The 24217-nt window shown below is 40.2% G+C and overlaps 1 protein-coding gene across 4 annotated transcripts in view; it reads right to left on the bottom strand.

Moving 5' to 3' along the window:
* Positions 1 to 24217, bottom strand: part of ankib1a (ankyrin repeat and IBR domain containing 1a) — a 125710-nt gene that overhangs the window by 13767 nt on the left and 87726 nt on the right. For 2 of the 4 annotated variants that reach the window (XM_072253703.1, XM_072253704.1), the window contains 7 exons: positions 19915 to 20001; positions 19760 to 19826; positions 18162 to 18307; positions 10951 to 11129; positions 10025 to 10076; positions 4946 to 5051; positions 2604 to 2734 (listed from right to left, as the gene is read on the bottom strand). In XM_072253703.1, the coding sequence (XP_072109804.1) occupies positions 2604 to 2734; positions 4946 to 5051; positions 10025 to 10076; positions 10951 to 11129; positions 18162 to 18307; positions 19760 to 19826; positions 19915 to 20001 (768 nt within the window). Of the gene's footprint in view, positions 1 to 2603; positions 2735 to 4945; positions 5052 to 9593; positions 9625 to 10024; positions 10077 to 10950; positions 11130 to 18161; positions 18308 to 19759; positions 19827 to 19914; positions 20002 to 24217 lie in introns of all 4 variants that reach the window. The other 2 variants (XM_072253705.1, XM_072253706.1) reach the window with 2 other exon arrangements.

Raw genomic sequence — 24217 nt, forward strand, 5'->3', positions numbered from 1 at the left:
ATGGGTTAAGGGTGAGGGGGGAAAGTTCAAAGGGAACATTAGGAGGGGCTTCTTCACACAGAGAGTGGTGGGAGTATGGAATGAGCTGCCAGACGAGGTGGTAAATGCGGGTTCTTTTTTAACATTTAAGAATAAATTGGACAGATACATGGATGGGAGGTGTATGGAGGGATATGGGCTGTGTGCAGGTCAGTGGGACTAGGCGGAAAATGGTTCGGCACAGCCAAGAAGGGCCAAAGGGCCTGTTTCTGTGCTGTAGTTTCTATGGTTCTATGGTTCTACCCTCCAATCCTCTGGCACCGCACCCGTGACTAAGGACATTTTAAATATTTCTGCCAGGGCCCCTGCAATTTCTACACTAGTCTCTCTCAAGGTCCAAGGAAATATCATGTCAGGCCCAGGGGATTTATCTATCTTTATTCGTTGTAAGGCAGCAAGCACCTCCTCCTCTTTAATCTCTATATGTTCCATGACACTACTGCTTGTTTCCCTTCCTTCCATATACACTATGCCAGTTTCCTGAGTAAATACTGATGCAAAAAAACTGTTTAAGATCTCCCCATCTTGTGAGGCTCCACACATAGACGACCACTTTGATCTTCTAGGGGACCGATTTTGTCCCTTACCTATCCTTTTACTCTTAATATACTTGGAGAAACCCTTCGGGTTTACCTTCACATTATCTACCAAAGCAACCTCATGTCTTCTTTTTACCTTCCTGGTTTCCTTCTTTAGTATTTTCTTGCATTTTCTATACTCTTCAAGTACCTCATTTGTTCCTTGATGCCTGTACCTGCTATACACCTCTCTCTTTTTCTTAACCAGATCGCCAATATCCCTTGAAAACCAAGGTTCCCTATGCCTGTTAACTTTGCCTTTAATCCTGGCAAGAACATGCAAACTCTAACTCTCAAAATTTTGCCTTTGAATGCCTTCTACATACTGAACACATCCTTGCCACTAAACAACTTATCCCAATCCACTCTTCCTAGATCCTTTCTCATTTCCTCAAAATTGGCCCTTCTCCAATTTAGAACCTTAACTCGAGGACCAGACCTATCCTTATCCACAATTAACTTGAAACTAATGACATTATGGTCACTGGACCCAAAATGTTCACCTACACGTACTTCTGCCACCTGACCTGTCTGGTTCCCTAATAGGAGATCAAGTATTGCATCCTCTCTCATTGGTTCCTCTATATATTGATTTAGAAAACTTTCCTGAACACATTTGACAAACTCCAGACCATCTAACCCTTTCACAATGTGGGAGTCCCAGTCAATATGAGGGAAGTTAAAATCCCCTGCTGTTACAACTTTCTGTTTCTTACATCGGTCTGCTATCTCTCTACAGTTTTGCTCTTCCAATTCTCTTTATTGGGCGATCTATAATACAACCCTATTAGTGTGGTCACACCTTTCCCGTTCCTCAGCTCCACCCATATGGCCTCTGTAGACAAGCCCTCCGGGCTGTTCTGTCTATGCACAGCTGTGATATTCTCCCTGACCAGTAAAACCACTCCTCCCCCTTTCATCCCCCCCCCTCTGTCACGTCTGAAACAACGGAACCCCGGAACATTAAGCTGCCAGTCCTGCCCCTCCTGCAACCAAGTCTCACTAATAGCAATAATGCTGTAATCCCACGTGTCAATCCATGCCCTAAGCTCATCTGCCTTACCTACAATACTTCTTGCATTGAAATAGCGGCACCTGAGAACATTTCTATCACGTACAAACCTTTGATTACTGTCTATGCATGCAGTCCTCGCATGACCTTTATCCTCCTCCACCTCACTATCTGCTCTAACACTCTGGTTCCCCTCCCCTTGCAAATCTGGTTTAAAACCCCCCCCCACCCCCCAGAGCAGCGCTAGCAAACCTTCCCACAAGGATGTTCGTCCCCCTCCAGTTCAGGTGCAAACTGTCCAGTTGGAACAGGTCCCACCTTCCCTGGAACAAGGCCCAATTGTCTAGAAACATGAAGCCCTCCCTCCTGCACCATCTCTTTAGCCACGTATTTAGCTGCATTATCTTCCTATTTCTAGCTTCACTAGCACGTGGCACACATAGCAATCCTGATATTGCAACCCTGGAGGTCCTGTCCTTCAACTTTGCACCTAACTCCCTAAATTCTCTTTGCAGGACCTCCTTCTCCTTCCTATCCACGTCATTGGTCCCTACGTGGACCACAACATCTGGCTGCTCACCCTCCCTCCTGAGAATACAGAGAACTCGATCCGAGATATCACGGACCCTGGCACCAGGGAGGCAACATACCTGTGCAATCTTTTAGTACTAAGGTAAGAGATGGACCTATGGTTAATTTCTCAATCAAAAGACAACATCTAATAGGAAAGAACTTTCAGTATTTCACTGGATTTAATGCTTTGCTTTTTACAAAGCTAAATTTAAGCACATAACCTGATGACTAATGGAAAATCACTAGAAACGGAGCCACAACTTTTGATGAATTGTAAAACATTACATTATAACAGAACATTTGTTAACTGGATAGAAACCAAAGGTATTTATTTAAAATCGAGTTAAAACATGCAGCAAAGCAAAGATGGTTGAAGGATAGAGATTTGCACCGAGAGATACCTGCAGAGAGTCCTGGTTCTCAGAATGACTGACAGGGGTATAGTCATGAAGCGAAGAGCTGTGCAGAATACTCATAGATGCTGAACTCACCATGGAAGTACCATGTCGCCTACTGTTGCCTTCTTGGGTATCTAGAATAAAGCACCAAAATGAATGAATTTGCTGCAATAATGTTGGTTTTAAATGAGCAACACACGCAAAATGCTGGAGGAACTCAGTGGGCCAAACAGCATCCATGGAAAAAAGTACAGTCGAAGTTTCGGGACAAAATGTCGACTGTACTTTTTTCTATAGACGCTGCCTGGCCTGCTGAGTTCCTCCAGCATTTTGTGTGAGTTGCTTGGATTTCCAGCATCTGCAGATTTTCTCTTCTTTTTGGTTTTAAATGAAGAGGTTGGATATTACAAAGTCATAATGACATTTATATATATTGTCAAAAGAGTTATCAAAGTGATTGCTTAGATAACAAAATAACTGAATACTTTTCTTGGTTAAAACATAAATGGTTAAGAATTGCACACCATGTCCAGTAGATTAGGAATAGGGCAGCCAGTGCTTTAATGTGAATTCATGGTCATGACTTTCAACTATTAATGCAAAACAATTAAATTCACCTCAAAATTGGTCTCAATAGGACACCCAGGAATGGGATACTGTATTTAATAAATTAAAACCCTCTTTACTATTAAATACTAATAAATTGAAGACCCTCTTTACTATTATTAGCATTACCAAAATTGAATAGAATCTCATATTTCAAACAATGTTATAACATTCTCACAGGCAAGCTGGCACAGGTGCTCATAATCTCAGTTTTCAAGTTCAATCATACACACTAATACAGGCAAATGAAACATTGTTCCTCCGGGGCCAAGCTACAATACACAGTACCAACAGTCACACAAGCACATATAATTATGATAGCAAAAAACATAGTTTCAAAAAAAAAATGAAAATAATAATGTAGCCCAAGTGGCATGGCCTGTTGGTTGATGGTTCATGAATGTAGCCCTGGAATTATGTTTTTGCAAGAACAAGCCTGCAGTAGATCCTCATCTTGTGCAAATGCAACCACAGATGAATGCGTGAATGCAATCCAGATCGTTTTCCATCAAGCGAACACTGGAGGGCAGCACTGAAGGGAGGAGCCAGCCCCCAACACAGCACAGAACCCAGTGGCACACAACTAGCTCTGGTATTTCCTTGCCAGGTGCCTGCAACAGGTGGCTCTGAGGCATGAGGGCCTGGTCCAGGCAAAAACTGCAGCCATGCAGCTTCCCTGCTGTGGGTCTCGTCAATGGACCAGTGACTTGCAGTTATCCACATTACCAACATCCAACAGGGTCTTGCGATCACAACAAAAACATCTAAGACAATCACCCACACCCTTAATTGGACCATGCACAAGTCCTCATTGAGGGGGTCAACGGTGCAAAGAGTGTGCAGTTTCAAGTTACTTGGCATCAACATCTCAGAGGATCTAAAATCCAGTCATTACCTGTGAGGAGTTAGCACAATTCTGTCGCTTTTTAAACTATAATCAGTCCAACTGCACAGAAATTATATTATTCAGGGGCAATTCCAAGAGGAATATAGAGTTTGTCACAAGAGATGAAAATCTAGAATTTTTTTCTAAGATTTATAATTTAAGATACTGCCTTAAAAATCTTTGCATTCTAGAATCCATCCTTTGTACACAACTACCAAATTTCAGATAGCAATTTCAAATCATTTTGCAATTGCTGTTGCAATTACACAAAGTTATGTGGAATAGAGATTGATGCATGGTTCTGTTTTAAATTTATCTATTCGTGTTAAGGTTTTATTCTGTGGTTTTACGGACAAGCAACTTCTGACACAAGTAGCTTTAGATTTACAACTTTGGTCTAAAAGTGCACTACTGGTATGCAAAATGGCAACTTCAGAAACATTTGGGCCAGTTAAATTTGCATCGTCCTAAATCCACTGATAGCCTTAGAATGAAAGAGAATTGTCACTGAAATTAGAAAGTAAGTGCCTGGTAATACTTGAAATGTATTATTTATATTTCCCTTACTTTCTATTCTAAATATGTCAGAGATTTATCAAGAAATCAGTCAAGACTAGTCAAGTTAATTGGGAACTTCACAGTCAGTGAAATTTGTAACCCCATTGCTTCTGTCCGGACCAGAGCTAGGTTCCAATTCAACACATCACTTCTAGTGTAGCAGCACAGTTACTTCAAAGTGAACTTTGAAAATGACTGTGCTATTGAATTATATAAAAAATATGACATTCAAAGTTTAGTAGGCTCCATGTATAAAAATCAACCAGGAAATTTTTGCTCGCATTTACAGTGTTACCTATTGTATTATCACTGGGATCTTCAGGATCTGGTGTGTTACTCCGAAGGCTATGCATATCTCGCCGTCGCCTGTGCCGTCTTCTGTACTGAAATTCAGCATATTCCTAAATACAGCCAGCAACAGAAAGATTGCATTAGTAGTAGAGCAGCTTTGCTTTTTTTTTTAAATACAACAGTTGTGTCTATTGTTCTGTCCACCTTAAAAATACCACTTCATTGCACTTCACAAGTCTATGGAGAGAAATTTTAATGTTTCAATCTGCCAATTATATAGCACTGTTTCTCAAATTTTGCTTGTTTTTAAATAAATTCAAATAAAACACAAAAGACAAAATAACTAATTTCAAATCATGATCAAACCATATCTTCATGTTCTGGTTCAAATATTTTACCCAAACTCCAAATGTGCTTTGTCTTCAGATTATAGACCTGGCTCAGTGTACAAAACTAGAAATTGGCTAAGATCTGAATTATCTGATTACTCACAAAAGCAAATATTCTACGCTTTTAAAAAGAAGTGTTTCATATCAGTGGGGAATAATATAACTCTTAATGGGCGCTATACTATTCCTGAGAGATTATACTCATTCCGAAAGTGTTAGACTGGGTGATTTAATGTCAATAGACGTTTTTCAGCATTCAGCAACATTGCTGAGGTGGAGTCTGTATTTAGCTAATGGTTACCCAAACATTTTGTGATTAAGAGGTAGCGTGTGCTTTTTTTGAAGGGTTAGATGGTGTGCAAGATTGTAGGTGAAGGGAATGGTTTGTGAGAGCCTGCTATTTTCTTTTCTTTAATTGAAAAGACATCATTCTATTTTGAAATCGCAACACTACTCCTGTAATCAATTAGCACAATAAATACCATGAACCTTTGACCTTCAAGTATTTATGGTACTCCATAAATTATGCTTTAATATTAGAAAAATTACAGTTTAGGATGTCAATTAGTCATATGCACTAGTTTTAGTCAGGTATAGGTAACTAGAATGGATGGGTATATTTACTTAATATCAGGTTCATTTTGCTATTTTGTTGATGTTTGGAATTCATATGAATTTACCTAACAAAACAAACCATAAAGCGATTTCTAGGCATTACAGAGTAGTTTTAAGAAGTGCATTGATTTTAGAGTAATTTATGAGAATACCAACTCCCAAAATACAGTGAAATCGACTGTGCCTCATTTCCATGGTGAAGTATGCTTTTATCCATTTAATAAATAATTGGTAAGAAGCAAAAAATAAAAGAAAATGATTTAAAAATTCAGTTATTGTCTTGTTATTTCAATAGAGTGATCAAAAGGATTGAAATGCATGTGTGTATACCATGCAAAAATGAGCAATGACATTACACCCGGCTTCCAATACACTCAGACCCCGCTTAAGGCTGAGGATGCATGCCTTGGAGGTGGAGCACAATGTAAACCAGCACTATGCAGGGTCATTATAACATTACGTAAATGGACATGTGTGCCTGAAAAAAAATCAAACCTGAGATATATGACATATTATTTAATGTATACACAGTAATTTGAGGAATAACAAACACGCAAATAGGCCTAACCTGTACATCAGTGGAGCAGCAGCGGAGGGAAGTGGGTGGTGGTTACATCTTAGAGGAGGGACCAGGCTGTGGGTCCTCCTCTAACTTTGGCTTCTTCTTCAAGTAGATGTTGAGATTTGACTGCCTTTTCTTAAGTTTCCTCTCACGAAGCAGTTCTTGTTAACAGGAAATCACGTCAGGAACACTTCTCTTTGCCTTATTGCCTCCCTCCTGGTCAGGGTCATTATTGATGATCTGGTCTATGATTTGTGTGATCGTGCTGATGCTGCTGCTGAGGAATTTTGTGGTGAGGTTTCTTGCTGGTGCTTCCTCATCTCCATCCGTGTCCTCAGATTCGCTCAGGATGTGTTGCTCTGCCAGTTCTCAAAGCTCTTTGTTATTAAGGCTCTTGCTGTCTGCACTAGCTGCTTCACCAGAGTTATGTATGCTATGGAGGTTACTGCGCTGTTTAAATCTATCAAACCAACTTCTGCTGGCTGTGAATATTACCGACGCATCTTCTTCTTCTTAGAACATAGAAATCTACAACACATTACTGGACCTTCAGTCCACAATGTTGTGCCGACCATGTAACCTGCTCTAGAAATTGCCTAGAATTTCCCTTGCGCATAGCCCTCTATTTTCCTAAGCTCCATGTACCTATACAAGAGTCTTTTAAAAGACCCTATTTTACCTGCCTCTACCACCTTCGCTGTTAGTGCATTCCATGCTCCCACCACTCTCTGTGTGATAAACTTACCTCTGAATCTCCCTTATAGCTACTTCCAAGCGCCTTAAAACTATGCCCCCTCATGTTAGCCATTTCAACCCTGGGTAAACGCCTCTGGCTATCCACACTATCAATGCCTCTCATCATTTTATACACCTCTCATCCTCAGTCACTCCAAGGAGAAAAGGCCAAATTCACTCAACCTCTTCTCATAAGGCATGCAATCCAATCCAGACCACATCCTTGTAAATCTCCTCTGCACTCTCTCTATAGTGTCCACATTCTTCCTGCAGTGAGGTGACCAGAACTGAACACAGGACTCCAAGTGGGGTCTACAGTCTTATATTGCTTTAATATTACCTCAGAGCCCTTGAACTCAATCCCACAGTTGATGAAGGTCAACACACCATACGCCTTCTTAACAAAACTGTCAACCTGTGCAGCAGCTTTGAGTGCCCCATGGGCATGAACCTCAAGGTCTCGCTGATCCTCCACACTGCCAAGAGTCTTACCATTAATATTATATTCTGTCTTCAAATTTGACCTACTGAAACGAACTACTTCACACTTATCTGGGTTGAAGTCCATTTGCCACTTTTCAGCCCAGTTCTGCATCCTATCGATGTTGCGCTGTAACCTCTGACAACCCTCCAGACTATCCACAACACCCTCACTTCATCAGCAAACTTACTAACCCGCCTTTCTACTTCCTCACCCAGGTCATTTTATAAAAATCACAAAGAGGAGGGGTCCCAGAACAGATCCCTGTGGAACACCACCTTTCATGCAGAATATGAACCATCTACAACCACCCTTTACCTTCTGTAGGAAAGCCAATTCTTGATCCACAATGCAAGGTCTCCTTGGATCCCATGCTTCATTATTTTCTGAATGAGCCTTGCATGGGGAACCTTATCAAATGCCTTGCTGAATTTGATTGAAGATGCTTCTTGCGTTTTCCATTATCAGCTGGCTTCGGGGCATGTTTCGTTGTTTGGTCATCCACCCATATATTTAGTCTATTTTCCATTTTTTCAAGCAAATAGTTCCTTGAATGAGTCACCTTCGTTGATGATAATTTTGAGGTTGCCATTGCAGAAGCTTTTACCTTGTCTGCATTAGTTTTATAATCGTCGATGTAGTCAAGTTCAAAGGCATCAACATCAACCTGACGCTCACCAGCTTCCAAAAGCCATATCTCTTGCAGTTTCTCATCCATGCTAATACTTTTCCTAGACATCTTAGATGTACTACCCTCACTGGAAGTTGCAGACTGTTTTCCAGACATTATGGGTGAAAGAACTGGAATAAGTTGCCGAGCAAGAACGTTCACACGTGTGGAGGAGGCAGAGCGTGAACTAATAAGTGATTGGCTGTGTGTGGCTCAGAGCGTATATAAAGCGCTTTCATTGGCTGATTAAATGTTTACTGTAATGGCAGCCGCTCTTGAGAAGTTTTAAGTGTTCTGTAGAATGGATTTTTGTCATTTTTAAAATTTAAAATTTCAATAAAGAATTGAATAACCTCATAGTAACGAATCAGTGCTCTGCAGGGTCTGAGTGTACTCATGTACGCTCGGTGGCCACTTTATCAGGTACACCCATACACCTGCTCATTAATACAAATATCTAATCGTTTAATCATGTGCCAGCAGCGCAATGCACAAAAGCATGCAGACATGGTCAAGAGGTTCAGTTTTTGTTCAGACCAAACATCACAAATTTAAAGAAAATGTTTCAAAAGTTCTAATGAACAAATGAAATGGCAACAGGATTAAGTAATAAAATGAAAACTGAACAGCCATAACAGAATGGTGCAATATTCTCACTGACTGCTAACAGTTTACAGTTGATTAGACACCAGCTTCAAGAACTGATAAACACTCAGCAAGTAACATTCATAAAATCAAATTCTTAACAGGAGTGCCAAAAAAAAACCCCAAGTGACTCTGCTTTTCATTGATGGTTAAGTAAAGATAGGATTGCATAGAAAGGCTTCTGCATCCAATGTTTCAAACTTGGGCATTTTGGTTTACTAATCTATTGTAACATTGCTTGCACACCTTGTAAGTTTCATATAAGTAAGTCCATATTCAATGCACAACCAGGAATTGCTCCTGTGAAAAGTCTACAATCCCAAATATATAATTGGAGGATCAGAAAAAGTTTCTGTAAGTTTAATCTGAATGAATCTAGAATAACTAATGTTAACTGATTGTGGTTTAGATGGCACTTATCAACAATTGTGGTAGTCTCCTGCAGTCGCAACATGTTGACAGTCAATGACTGGAACAGAAGAATTTAAAGGAGCTGTCCTGCACAATAATTGCAGCCTAAACAGGCTTTTAAATGCAAATTATTAAAACCCTTACCTGCAGGCCTTCTATGTCCCGTCCTCCATACCTGCAGGCCGTATTGCATAAAGAAATAAAAAGTAAAAAAATTATTTTAAGAATAGCACAGCCATTAAAGGTTGGCACCTGGTCAACGTGGTCTTCCAGGGTTGGGCACAGAGACAGACAGATGTAATTAACCACTGTGTCTGCCTCCATACCAGGTCCTGTTACAGAAATTAAGCCAGGCTGCAGGAGTGGAAGTAGCAGTTGAAAATCCTGGTACAGATGGAAGTGTTCTTTTGAATTAAAGCAAAACAAAATTCTACATTTTCAGATTAAGGATTGTCAGCAGAATTATTGGCACCATTTACTATCATCACCTATTCAGGATAGCTCCTTTAAATAAGGTCCTCCTAGAAACTGCACTGAAGGGCTATATCATATAACTGCAAACAGGGTATACCTACCTCAGGTGATGCAAAACCTAAATATTCCCAATCCCAGGTTCCACCAGCAAAACTGTAACAAACAAGTCAAAATTCTGTCAATATGATAGTGATCATTACTTAATGTTAACTGATTTATGTGGGCAGCCAATAGCAGTAGTGTTCTAACTAAAATACCAATAACTGCAATTTGTTTAAGGTAAACAAGTAAATTATTCTATTTATGAACAAACATACTATTTAAAGGACATTTTAGGGCGAATATTTTTTCAATATTGCAGTTATTTTAAAATTTCATCCCAAGATTTACCCACTGAGTTCAATCTGCAGTTTACGTTTGATATTTTGACCTTAAATTCAATAATTTCAAAGTTTGCTCCTCATTTTAAAACTAAGGGGATGTGGTAGGTGTTTTTTTTCCCTTTTCTCTCAAACATATTTTTACAAGTGCTTTCTGCTAATGTTCTGTATTAATAGCACGAACATTTACCCACATTCAAATCGGTGAAATGGATAGTAAAAAAAATATTGACTTGCATTCTGAAAACAATGCTGTTTGGAAATTTTCAATGGATAGGAACATTGGATAGTGCACTAGTTCGAAATCCTCAAGACAAGAGTTTGGGATAAAACAGATTTCACATTTTAAATTTAATACATGGGTAATAACATCACTAAATAGTTGCCAAAATCTAAAAGTGAGGAAGGGTGTTTTAGCAAAGGAAATATAAAAGTGAGGTAGGGTGTTTTAGTAAAGGAAATATAAAAGTGAGGAAGGGTGTTTTAGTAAAGGAAATATAAAAGTGAGGAAGGATGTTTTAGTAAAGGAAATAAATTAAATAGCTTAATTCCAAATAGTTTGATTTTTAAATTTTTAATTCAATTTAATCAGATTTTTCTTTAAAGAAATGGAAATAACTAAAGGTTACGCATCACTGAAGTAGTACCTGCGTCTTTGTACTTCAGGAGAGTCTGCAGGGGCAACTCCACGAGCCACAGAAGCCAGAAATTCTTGTCTTTTCTGTTGAACAAGACATGCTGCTCGGATGATTTTATGACGAGGAGTACGGAGGTAAGGTCGGTTAACTTTCTGAGCTAGGTCCTCTGTTACCATCTCTAAGTCTGTCTGTTTGAATAAAGGGCATTTAAATTGCATCACTGTGTACGATTATCCAAGTGCAACTCTTTAATACATGTTCCTTAGTTCAAAATAGTTTCTTTGTTTCTATACTTCCAGATTTCACTTGGATATGAGGAATTTATTAACCAATCTGCAACCCATGATCTAATATTATGCTCATGGAACACGGAGCTTAAAAAAATAGAGGGTTATGCGATAGGGATACTCTCGGCAGTTTCTAGTGTAGGTTACATGGTCAGCACAACACTGTGGGCTGAACGGCCTGTAATGGACTGTAGATATCTACGTTCAAGATCATGTGCTCTGGATTTGTTTAATAATCTTGTTTAGTAGCAATAAGCTACCATATTGTTGGTCTTCTGTAGGTACATATTGGTAGCGAAGACACAGGTAGGAAAAGGAAGGAGGTCCTAAAGGGGGAATATTGGGAGCCAAGTAGGAAGCTGTAAAGCAGGTCCTCAAGAGTGAAGTCTCTGGATTGCTGCCTGTGCCACGTGCTAGTGAGGGCAAAAATAGGGTTATTTGACAGGTGAATGTGTGGCTGAAGAATTGGTGTTCAGGGCAGTGTTTCAGATTTGCAGACTATTGGGATCTCTTCTGGGGAACCTTTCTGGGGAAGGTATGATCTGTACAAAAGGGATAGGGTACACCTGAACTTGAGCAGGACCAATATCCATGCAGCCAGGTTTGCTAGAGCTGTTAAGAGTTTAATCTAGTTTGGCGGGGTGATGGGAACTACAGTGATAGGTCATAGGATGGAGCAATTGGTGTAAAGGTAGACATAGTGTGTAGAGAGACTGAGGAAGGATAGACATCGGAAAGGGAATAATTGCATTTAGTTGGATGGGTTGAAATATATGGGAAGTATCAGGAACAATGGAAAACTTTTGAGCATGGGACAGGACATGGACCTGTGACATTGTGGCCACTATACAGACTTGACTTGCACAATGGCAGGAATGGCTGCTGTGTCCTGAAGCTTAGATGTTTAAAAAGGACAAGGGAGGGAAGTAAAAAGTGGGGGGAATGGCATTGCTAATCAGGGGTTATATCTCATCTGCATAAACGGAGGACAATGTGGAGAGATCAACTACCAAATCTCTGTAAGTAAAAGTCAAAAAACAGGAAGAAAGCAATCGCTCTGTTGGGAGTATTTCCCCCTTCCCATAGCAACAGACACACTGAGGTTCAGATCAGCAGGCAGACTTTGAAAAGGTGCAAAAATAACAGGGTGGTTAGACCAATTCCAAACTTATTTTACTTCTCTGTAATGTAGATTGAGAGGAACGGAGTCGTCGACACTAAGGTTTTCTTTCCTCTCTTTTTTTACGATGTTACAAAACAGCCCAGATCTTTTTTTTTTAGTTTAGTTGATTAATTCTGTTTAGATTAGAGTTTTTTTTTGGGGGGGGGATTGCCTTTTTCATTATTTTTTTTAGATATTTTTCTTTGTTTTATATTATTCATTTGTATCCTATATGATTGGGAGTTTTATCATTTAAGTGTTATCTGGCTTTATAATCATTCATGTTAATCATAACAATATATTCCCAATAACTTTGTACTATTACCATGTTATGTTTATATTTTTATGAAACTCATAAAAAGATTGAAAAAGAGACAAAAATAACAGGGTGTTTTCATGGGTGACTTCAACTTCCCTAATATCGATTGGCACCTCCTTAGTGCAAATTTGTTTAGGTGTGTGCAGGAAGGATTCCTGACACAATGTGTAGGTATAGGAAGTATGGATCAGACTTGGAAGTTATAAGGTAGCTAAGAAGCTTAAGAATGGAGAGCTAGTGGGGGACATGAGAAGGTCTTGGCGAGCAAGATTAAGGAAAACCCAAAGCATTCTACGTGTAGGTGAAGAACTGTAGTATGACTGAAGTGAAGGTAGAACTGATCAAGGATAAGAGAGGAAACAAGTGCCTGGAGTCAGAGGAGTTACAGAAGGTCCTTGAAGAATACTTTGCTTCAGTATTTACCTGTGGTAGGGACCTTGACGAATGTGAAGTCAGCATAAAACAGACTGATATGCCGGTACATGTTGACATTAAGAAAGAGGATGGTGGGAATTTTTGAAACTCATTAGGATAGATAAGTCCCTGGGCTGGATTGTATATACTCCAGGTTACTATGGGAGCGAGGGAAGCAATGATCTTTGTGCTCTTACTAGCCACAGGAGTAGAACATAGAACTGTTCAGCACAGCACTGTCCACTTGGCCCACGATGTTGTGCCGGCCCTTTAATGTATTCTAAGATCAATCTAATCTTTCCCTTCTACAGACCCTCCATTTTTCTTTCATTCATTAGTGTTGACTTCATTAGCTGAGGATTGTGTTCAAGAGCAGTGAGGTAATGTTGCAGCCAAATTGATTCTATTTTAATTTCCTGAGTTAAGGGCCTTTCTTGCTATTGCTATATCCCAGTTTTTAGTACCAGAACCATCTGTTTCACCCATTTCCTCTGAAAGATGAGACCGGGCATATCTGATTTCTAAGTGTTTATTAGATTGTGGTAATAAGGTATTATAAAGCTAACTGAATGCTAAAAACTAATGATCTCCTAAATCTATTCTCTTGAGAATTGCTGAAGCTTATCAATATATATAAAAAAAAAGACTGCAATTATTTTTTTTATTGCAAACTACTGCTGGGTTTCAATCCTACATTTAAAAAAAAGCCAGCATCAACTTCAAAGTTCAAAAGTAAATATATTATCAAAGTACATATATGTCCCATTTTCTTGCAGGCATTCACAGTAGAACACAGAAATATAATAGAACCAATGAAAATCTACACAAAATCTGAGAAGCAACCAATGTACAAAAGACAAACTGTGCAAATATATAAAAAAAACAAGTCAATAAAGAATACTGAGAACATGGGAACTTGGACTGAAGAACACAAGTGGGACCTAAATACCTTAGGATACATATCCATCAAAGAGAAAGGCAGGTGGACAGAGTGGTCGGGGTGGCTATTTTAGTAAAACATGAAAACAAATCCTTAGCAAGAAGTGACACAAGATTAGAAGATGTAGAATCTTTGTGGGTAGAGTTAAGAAACTGCAAAGTTAAAAAGACCCTGACGGGTGTCACGTACAAGCCCCCAAATCGTAGCCAGGATGTGCGATACAAACTACAAATGGAAAGAAAGAATGAAACAGTGGTCATGGGGATCTTCAATAAGCAGAAGGTCTGGGAAAATCAGGCTGGCACTAGATCCTGAAAAGAGATTTGTAGAATGTCAATTAGATGGCTTTTTAGAGCAGCCCACTAGGGAACTAGGCAGAAGGCTGAAGAACAGGACCTCAAGGGTGACGTTCTCAGGATTGCTGCCAGTGCTACGTGACAGCGATGGTAAGAATTGGAGGAGATGGCAGTTGAATGCGTGGCTGAGGAGTTGGTGCAGGGAGCAGGGTTTTAGATTTTTAGATCATTGGGATCTCTTCTGGGGAAGGTGGGACCTGAACAGATTGGATGGGTTGCACCTGAACTCGAGGGGGAGCAATATCCTTGCAGGTAGGTTTGCTAGCATGGTTCGGGAGGGTTTAAACTAATTTGCAAGGGGGATGGGATGCAGAGCGATAGAGCAGTGAAAGAAGTGCATGGAGTAAAGCCAGATCTAACATACAGAGAGGCTTTGAGGAAAGAGAAGCAGAATAAATGGTGTAAAGACAGTAAGGTAGAAGAGCTGAAATGTGTGTACCTCAATGCAAGAAGCATCAGGAACAAAGGTGATGAACTGAGAGCTTGGATACATACATGGAATTATGATGTAGTGGCCATTACAGAGACTTGGCTGGCACCAGGGCAGGAATGGATTCTCAATATTCCTGGATTTCAGTGCTTTAAAAGGGATAGAGAGGGTGGAAAAAGGGGAGGAGGGGTGGCATTACTGGTCAGGGATACTATTACAGATACAGAAAGGGTGGGTAATGTAGCAGGATCCTCTTTTGAGTCAATATGGGTGGAAGTCAGGAACAGGAAGGGAGCAGTTACTCTATTAGGGGTATTCTATAGGCCCCCTGGTAGCAGCAGAGATACAGAGGAGCAGATTGGGAGGCAGATTTTGGAAAGGTGCAAAAATAACAGGGTTGTTATCATGGGTGACTTTAACTTCCTTAATATTGATTGGCACTTGATTAGTTCCAAGGGTTTAGATGGGGCAGAGTTTGTTAAGTGTGTCCAGGATGGATTCCTGTCACAGTATGTGGACAGGCTGACCAGGGGGAATACCATACTAGCTCTAGTACTAGGTAATGAACCGGGTCAGGTCACAGATCTCCCAGTGGGTGAGCATCTGGGGGACAGTGACCACCGCTCCCTGGCCTTTAGCATTATCATGGAAAAGGATAGAATCAGAGAGGACAGGAAAATTTTTAATTGAGGAAAGGCAAATTATGAGGCTATAAGGCTAGAACTTGCGGGTGTGAATTGGGATGATGTTTTTGCAGGGAAATGTACTATGGACATGTGGTCGATGTTTAGAGATCTCTTGCGGGATGTAAGGGATAAATTTGTCCCGGTGAGAAACATAAAGAATGGTAGGGTGAAGGAACCATGGGTGACAAGTGAAGTGGAAAATCTAGTCAGGTGGATGAAGGCAGCATACATGAGGTTTAGGAAGCAAGGATCAGATGGGTCTATTGAGGAATATAGGGAAGCAAGAAAGAAGCTTAAGAAGGGGTTGAGAAGAGCAAGAAGGGGGCATGAGAAGGCCTTGGCGAGTAGGGTAAAGGAAAACCCCAAGGCATTCTTCAATTATGTGAAGAAAAAAAGGATGACAGGAGTGAAGGTAGGACCGATTAGAGATAAAGGTGGGAAGATGTGCCTGGAGGCTGTGGAAGTGAGCGAGGTCCTCAATGAATACTTCTCTTCGGTATTCACCAATGAGAGGGAACTTGATGATGGTGTGGACAATATGAGTGAGGTTGATGTTTTGGAGCATGGTGATATTAAGGGAGAGGAGGTGTTGGAGTTGTTAAAATATATTAGGATGGATAAGTCCCCGGGACCTGACGGAATATTCCCCAGGCTGCTCCACGAGGCGAGAGAAGAGATTGCTGAGCCTCTGGCTAGGATCTTTATGTCCTCGTTGTCCACGGGAATGGTACCGGAGGATTGGAGGGAGGCGAATGTTGTCCCCTTGTTCAAAAAAGGTAGTAGGGATAGTCCAGGTAATTATAGACCAGTGAGCCTTACATCTGTGGTGGGAAAACTGTTGGAAAAGATTCTTAGAGATAGGATCCATAGACAATTAGAGAATCATGGTCTGATCAGGGACAGTCAGCATGGCTTTGTGAAGGGCAGATCGTGTCTAACAAGCCTGATAGAGTTCTTTGAGGAGGTGACCAGGCATATAGATGAGGGTAGTGCAGTGGATGTGATCTATATGGATTTTAGTAAGGCATTTGACAAGGTTCCATACGGTAGGCTTATTCAGAAAGTTAGAAGGCATGGGATCCAGGGAAGTTTGGCCAGGTGGATTCAGAGTTGGCTTGCCTGCAGAAGGCAGAGGGTGGTGGTGGAGAGAGTACATTCAGATTGAAGGATTGTGACTAGTGGTGTCCCACAAGGATCTGTTCTGGGACCTCTACTTTTCGTGATTTTTATTAACGACCTGGATGTGAGGGTAGAAGGGTGGGTTGGCAAGTTTGCAGATGACACAAAGTTTGGTGGTGTTGTAGATAGTGTAGAGGACTGTCAAAGATTGCAGAGAGACATCAATAGGATGCAGAAGTGGGCTGAGAAGTGGCAGGTGGAGTTCAACCCGGAGAAGTGTGAGGTGGTACACTTTGGAAGGACAAACTCCAAGGCAGAGTACAAAGTAAATGGCAGGATACTTGGTAGTGTGGAGGAGCAGAGGGATCTGGGGGTACATGTCCACAGATCCCTGAAAGTTGCCTCACAGGTGGATAGGGTAGTTAAGAAAGCTTATGGGGTGTTAGCTTTCATAAGTCGAGGGATAGAGTTTAAGAGTCGCGATGTAATGATGCAGCTCTATAAAACTCTGGTTAGGCCACACTTGGAGTACTGTGTCCAGTTCTGGTCGCCTCACTATAGGAAGGATGTGGAAGCATTGGAAAGGGTACAGAGGAGATTTACCAGGATGCTGCCTGGTTTAGAGAGCGTGCATTATAATCAGAGATTAAGGGAGCTAGGGCTTTACTCTTTGGAGAGAAGGAGGATGAGAGGAGACATGATAGAGGTGTACAAGATAATAAGAGGAATAGATAGAGTGGGTAGCCAGCGCCTCTTCCCCAGAGCACCACTGCTCAGTACAAGAGGACATGGATTTAAGGTAAGGGGTGGGAAGTTCAAGTGGGATATTAGAGGAAGATTTTTTACTCAGAGAGTGGTTGGTGCGTGGAATGCACTGCCTGAGTCAGTGGTGGAGGCAGATACACTCGTGAAGTTTAAGAGACTACTAGACAGGTATATGGAGGAATCTGAGCTGGGGGCTTATATGGGAGGCAGGGTTTGAGGGTCGGCACAACATTGTGGGCCTAAGGGCCTGTACTGTGCTGTACTATTCTATGTTCTATGTTCTATGGAAAGGGCAATTCTGGATATGGTGTTGTGCAATTAACCAGATTTGATTAGCAGCTTAAATTAAAGTAATTTAATTATGAGTGGGTGGAGAGGAGACACTTCTCCTGAAGTCAACATGCATCTCCACAAGGGCATTCATCTCCGTACATGGAGCCCAATCTGCTGCCTATTTCCAGCAATGTGGTTTTGTTGTTCAACCTGGCAGAATTCTACCAATGAAACAATGCAAGACTCTAGCTACCTTCAAGTATCCCTCTCATCCAAGCGGAATAAATATTTATTACCATTATTAATTCAAACAAAGATCATTGTGCTGTAAAGTGTTTAATTAAGTAGTAATATGTCGCTCTGCAGATTAAGTAAATTGGTGCTATCATTTTATAACTTTAAAATATATCTCCTGCCTTTCAAAACTGAGATAGTCAATACTGGAAGTAGTTAACCTCAGCAAACATACCTGCATAAGCTCAAATATTTCCTTCTTTGTGCTTTTAGGTTCCAGAAAAAATCCATAAGGGTAGGAGCACTTAAGGATACGCCGTGTTTTCAAAAGCTCATGTACTGCTTCTTCAATAAAAGTTGTATCTGGAGAGACTCCTTCAACTATTAAAATAAAACGATGTACAATATATCCAGTTTCTCTCATGGAGAGATAACATGCATAAAGCGAATCAATGAAAACAATTTTTAAAAATCGCCAAAATGCAGCAGGCTGCAAGATTTTCCAAGCTTATGTCTTTTATAGGGCGCACAGGCAGGCATAAAAGAGCTTGTGCCATCACTATGTTCACAGCACTATATGTATGAAGTGTGAATATGGATACATCTGTTTGTTCTGATTTAGGTTTTATTCACCAACAGTAATAAATAATGTAGCTGTTGCCAACCCACCCGGATCAGAGAATTTACTAGGCAGTAAATAAGACCACATTGTTTGGGTTTTATATAATAAACATAAACATTACATAAAAATGAACAGAATCAGCACAGGAAACAGCAGTGAAGTGGTTACTTGAAAACAAACCAAAACTGCTCAGAGACCGAGTATGGGGGTTGGCATTGTATGATGCGCTTCCAAAATAACGAATTTCCAAACTGAAAAAAGTACGTTTGATCCTTTATTACGAAACCAGCAAAGGTGAACAACTTTGTAGTGATAAAAATACTAACAAAACTAAAAATAGCGATGTAGTGATCTTAGCGTTCAAATCAGCGTAACTAAGCAGTCAAACTAAATTAGCATAATCAGAATTAGCGAACTTAGCATAATAGAAAAATTATTGATCTTAAAGATCAACAAAAAATATATAATTCCCAGTTGCCTCTAATTCTCAGCTAGACTAAACTGAACTAAAGACAAAGCATGAATATGTAACTACACTCATTTACTTCTACCATTCCCCAACCCACATGACGAATTACCCATAATAAACTTGTAACACAAAATATAATACAGACAGAAAATGGATACCTGGTCCTACAGTTTAGAACTGTGCAAAAAATTACACAAGAGGATTGTCAGTCACTTCAGGAGTAAGGAAGTTAAAATTAGTAGACTGTGCAGTTATCTTTGCTTACATTAACACATTTTTGAGAAATACTTAGGGAAGAAAAATTAAAGGAAATATTGCACAGATGCAACTCAAATCAAAATTAAGGACATACATTGCACTTGTGTAAGCAATACTTGCATATTATGACATATGTCACGTTCAAATGCAGAAGAGTAGTGGGATAGCACATGGGAATTTTTCTTCAGTACAGCTTTATCATTGATAGGTGGGTATAATTACAGTGCCATGTTTAAAGCAAGCATATTCCATTATGTAGTCACTAGAATTTATAATTGGGAAGATCTTTCTTAAAAGAAAAAAGTGAGACCTTCGAAAAGTGCTCTTTCTGAAAGCTGACAAAGGCTCAATAGGCCAAACGTCCTATACGCTACAAAAATCTGAATAAACTACACTAATTTGCTTATTAAACGCAGCCAGGTCAGAGTCATTTCAGGGATGCAGCCAGTTTATGAAAGCTGATCATTTTATTTATTCCACTTACCACCTTTTAGAGCTCTGCTTAATTGTTCCATCTTTTCTTTGGCAGTTTTCAAAAGACGTTGCTCTAACTAGTACAGGAGATAAAAAAAAACAACCCATTTTTTATTTGATTCAAAAGGTGGCAGCAATGAGATAAATATTGTTTCTACGAGATACCTTATAACTATGCTCATGGTTCTTAAATCTTGAATAGTAGTGCATAAATCTGTCAAGTTCCTGGAATTTCTTGTGCTTTTTTTCAGCCTGAAACACAAGACATACATCACTCAAAACTGTACGCTGGATTTGTACTTTCAAAATTTAAAGAACCAGCAGAGTCTGAAGATAAACGTGTTAGGATCGCACTGTAGAATTAATTACAATGAATTCAAAAGTAAACATAGAGAAAAGTCCAATTTTTTTAAGGACCTACTAACAGATTCTTGGCTGTCAATCATTTTTACAAAGCATATTTTACTGATACTCTGTCAATGCCCTTTCACTTCGTTCTCCCCATTAATAGATCCTGCACCCATCCTTGCCTTCCTCAGACTTGTGATTTAAAAGAACAGACCCCCATGTCTGGAAGAAAGCAATAATGACAATGATTTAGTTCCTTTAATATATGGGGCATTATACTACAGTGTATATAAACAAAATGAGACCAAGCGACAAGAGTCAACTCATTAGATTTTATGGCTTATGTTAAAAGATAAGTGATGTTTAGAGCAGGAATTCCAGACTTGTGGCAACAGTGCCGTCAGCCACTAAAACCTACAAATGATTAAAATCATTAAAAAGTGCAGACATCTCTCAGAATGGGCAACCTTCTAAAGAGGTATATAACATAAAAGCACAAATCAAGTGGACAGTGAGAATCTTGTCCCCCTGGCAAGGGTATCAAAAAAGGGTGTAACTCAAATAGAGGAGGCGGAACATTCAGATACACATCAACTGTATTTAATAAATAATATATTTTATTCTTGCATTCATCATCATTATCATCAGGTGCCATGCCCAGTTTGAGCTTTGACTGCCATGGCCCACACACTCCTGTTTCGGGTCAAGTGGGTCAAGTGGATCAATTCATTGGTATTCGTTTCCAGTTCTCTGGCTGCTGTCCCCATCATCATTTGTCTTTGCCTTCCTCTTGCTTTCTTCCCTTCAGTCTTTCCCATAATTACCATGCATTCTAACTCCTCTTTCCTAATCACATGTCCAATGAAGTTACATTGCCTTTTCATGATCTCATACATTATTTCTCTTTTTGTGTTTGGTCTGTTCATGACTTCCTCGTTAGATATTTGTTTTGTCCATGATATGTTTTGCATCCTCCTCAAAAACCTCATCTCTGCTGCTACAATTCGTTTCCTCATGTTACTAGATATTGTCCAACATTCTGAGCCATGTAACATAACAGGTTAAATGTAACATTTCAGTACTCTGAGGCGGGTTGTCATGCCTAGTTTAGTATTGGTCAGTATACTCTTCATTCTCGTAAAGGTGTCTTTTGCCATCCCTATTCTTCTTTAATGTCCAAGTTGCATCTGCCATCTGATGTCACCCAGCTTCCTAAGTAGCAAAAGTTCTGTACTTGTTTTATGTCTTCCCCGTTTATTCTCAGCCTGCAGATAGGATTCACCTTTTCGGATATCACCATACATTCTGTCTTTTTGCAATTGATAGATAAACCCATTTTTACACTTTCTTCAACAATTATATCAATTAAGTTTTGTAGTTCTTCCTCCGTACTTGCAATTAACACAGTGTCATCTGCATACCTGAAATTATTGATGTTTTCACCGCCAACTTTGATTCCCAAGATGTCTCTTATTTTTTTGTAATATTGTTTCATTGTACACATTAAATAAATCAGGGGAGAATACACACCCTTGTCTAACGCTTCTTTTGATTTTCGTAAACTGACTCACTTCTCCATCTAGTTTTACTGCGGCAGTTTGTTCCCAGTACAGATTTCTGATTTCGAATCTAGATGTAGAGTTTTCTGTAATATTTCAAATAACTTATTGTGCTGCACTTTATCAAATTCTTGCATTACGTTCTTTTATTAAGTACATTTCAACTCACTTAGTTAGATGAGTTGAAATATGTTTACTTTAATGTGAGATGTATCAGGACAATGGTGATGGACTTAACAGCAGGGAACTATGATGTTATGGCCATTACCGAGATTTGGCTGTGACAATGACTGCTGGATGTTCCAAGGTATAGATATTTCAAAAGGGACAGGGAAGGAGGTAAACAAGATGGGAAAGTGGAATTGCTAGTCAGGGATAGTATCACACCTGCAGGAAGGGAGTACATCACACAGGGATCCTCTACTGAGCCAGTGTGGGTGCAAGTCAGAAACCAGAAGGGAGCAATCACTCTACTGGAAGTATTCTATAGTCCATATAGGGCATGACAGATTCTATAGGCAGATTTTGCAAAGGTTCAAAAATAACAAGGTTGTTGTGGGTGACTTCAATTTCACTAATACTGAATGGCACCTTCTTAGTGCACGACGTTTAGCCAGGGCAGAATTTAAGTGTCCAGGAAGGATTCCTGTTGCAATAGACAGACAGGCCAACTAGAGGAGAGGCTATGGTGGATCTGTACCAGGTAATAAACCTGGTCAGGTGTAACAGATCTTTCAGCAGCAATCCTGACCTTCAGCATAGCCTTTGTCAAGGGCAGGATCAGATGGTATGGGAAGTATTTAATTGGGAGAGGGCTAATTGTGATGCAATTATGTAGGAACTTAGGAGCATAAATTGGGAACAGATGTTTGCAGGGAAGAGTACAACAGAAATGTGGAGGTTGTTTAGAGAGCACTTGCATAGGGTTCTGGAAAGGTCTGTCCTGTTAAGGCAGGGAAAGGATGAAGAAACAATGGTTGACAAGAGAGATAAGACATTCAGTCAAGAAGAAGGAAGCATACTTAAGGTTTAGAACAGACAGGGCTCTTGAGAATTATAAAGTAGCCAGGAAGCTCAAGAAGAGACTTAACAGAGCTAGAAGGGGACATAAGGCGGCTTTAATGAGTAGGATTAGGGAAACCTCAAGGTAATCTATAAGTACATGAAGAACAGGAGGAAGACTAGCGTGAAGTTAGGACTGATCAGGGGTAAAAAAAATGTACCTTGAGTCTGAGGAGATGGGGGAAATCCTTAAAAAATATGCTGTTCAGTATTAATCAGTGTGAGGGACCTTGATGAATGTGGTCAGCCTAGAACTGACTAATGGGCTGGAACATGTTGAGGTTAAGAAAGAGGCAGTGTTGGAACTTTTGAAAACATTAAGGTAGATAAGTCCCCAGGGCCAGAAGCAAAGAGAAGAGCTTATTGCACCATTGGGGAAGATCATTGTGTCCTCACTGGCCACAGGAGTAGTACCATAAGATCGGAGGATGGCAAATGTTATTCCTCTGTTCAAGAAAGGAACTGATGATAATCGAGTCTGGGAATTATAGACCTACAAGTTTTAGGTCCGTGGTAGGCCAACTATTGGGGAGTATTCTTAGAGACAGAATTTATGAACATTTGAAGAAGTACAGTCTGATTTGGGATAGGCTGCATAGCTTTCTGTGGAGCAGATCATGCTTCACAAGTCTGAATGACTTTTGAGGAAGTGACAAAATATTTGACAAAGCTAAGTGGTGAATGAGGTGACTACAGATCTGGGTAAGGGATTTGGCAAAGTTCCCCATAGTAGTTCATTCAGAAGGCCAGGAGGTATAGGATCCTGCAAAACTTGGCTGTGTGGATTCAGAATTGGTTTGCTCACAGAAAGCAGATGGTGGTAGTAAGATGGACAGTAATCTGCCTGGTCTGTGATTAGCAGTGTTCTGCAGGGGTCTGCAGGTGGGGGGAGGGGAAAGAGGACAAGATAGAAGGTGATAGCTGATGCCAGGTAGGTGGAAAAGGTAAAGGGCTGGAGAAGAAGAAATCTGATAGGAGGAGAGTGGACCACAGGAGAAAAGGAAGAAAGAGGGGCACCAATGGGAGATGACAGGAGGGTCAGCTGAAGAGGAAAGAGACCAGAGTGCTGAAGAGGGAAGGGGGAGGGGAAAGGGAGAAAAACATTACCGGAAAGAGAACTTGATAGTTATGCAATCAGGTTGGAGGCTAGCTAAATGAAATATGAAGTGTAACTCCTCCACCCTGAGAGTAGCCTCATCGTGGCAAAAGAGGAGACCATGGACTAACATGTTGGAATGGTAATGGGGATCAGAATTAAAATGGCTGGCCACTCGGAAATTTCGCTTTTGGAAGGAGCGGAGGTTCTCAACAAAGAAGTCCCCAATTTACATCTGGTCTCATCAATGCAGAGGAGGCCACATCAGGAGCACCAGATACAGTAAACCTCTGGTTAGACCGCACTTAGAGTACAGTGTTCAGTTTCAGTCTCCTCATTATAGGAAGCATGTATAAACTTCAGATGGAATGCAGAGAAAATTTACCACAATGCTGCCTAAATT

The sequence above is a fragment of the Mobula birostris genome, chromosome 3 (assembly GCF_030028105.1).
Source record: "Mobula birostris isolate sMobBir1 chromosome 3, sMobBir1.hap1, whole genome shotgun sequence".
Taxonomy (NCBI): Eukaryota; Metazoa; Chordata; class Chondrichthyes; order Myliobatiformes; family Myliobatidae; genus Mobula; species Mobula birostris.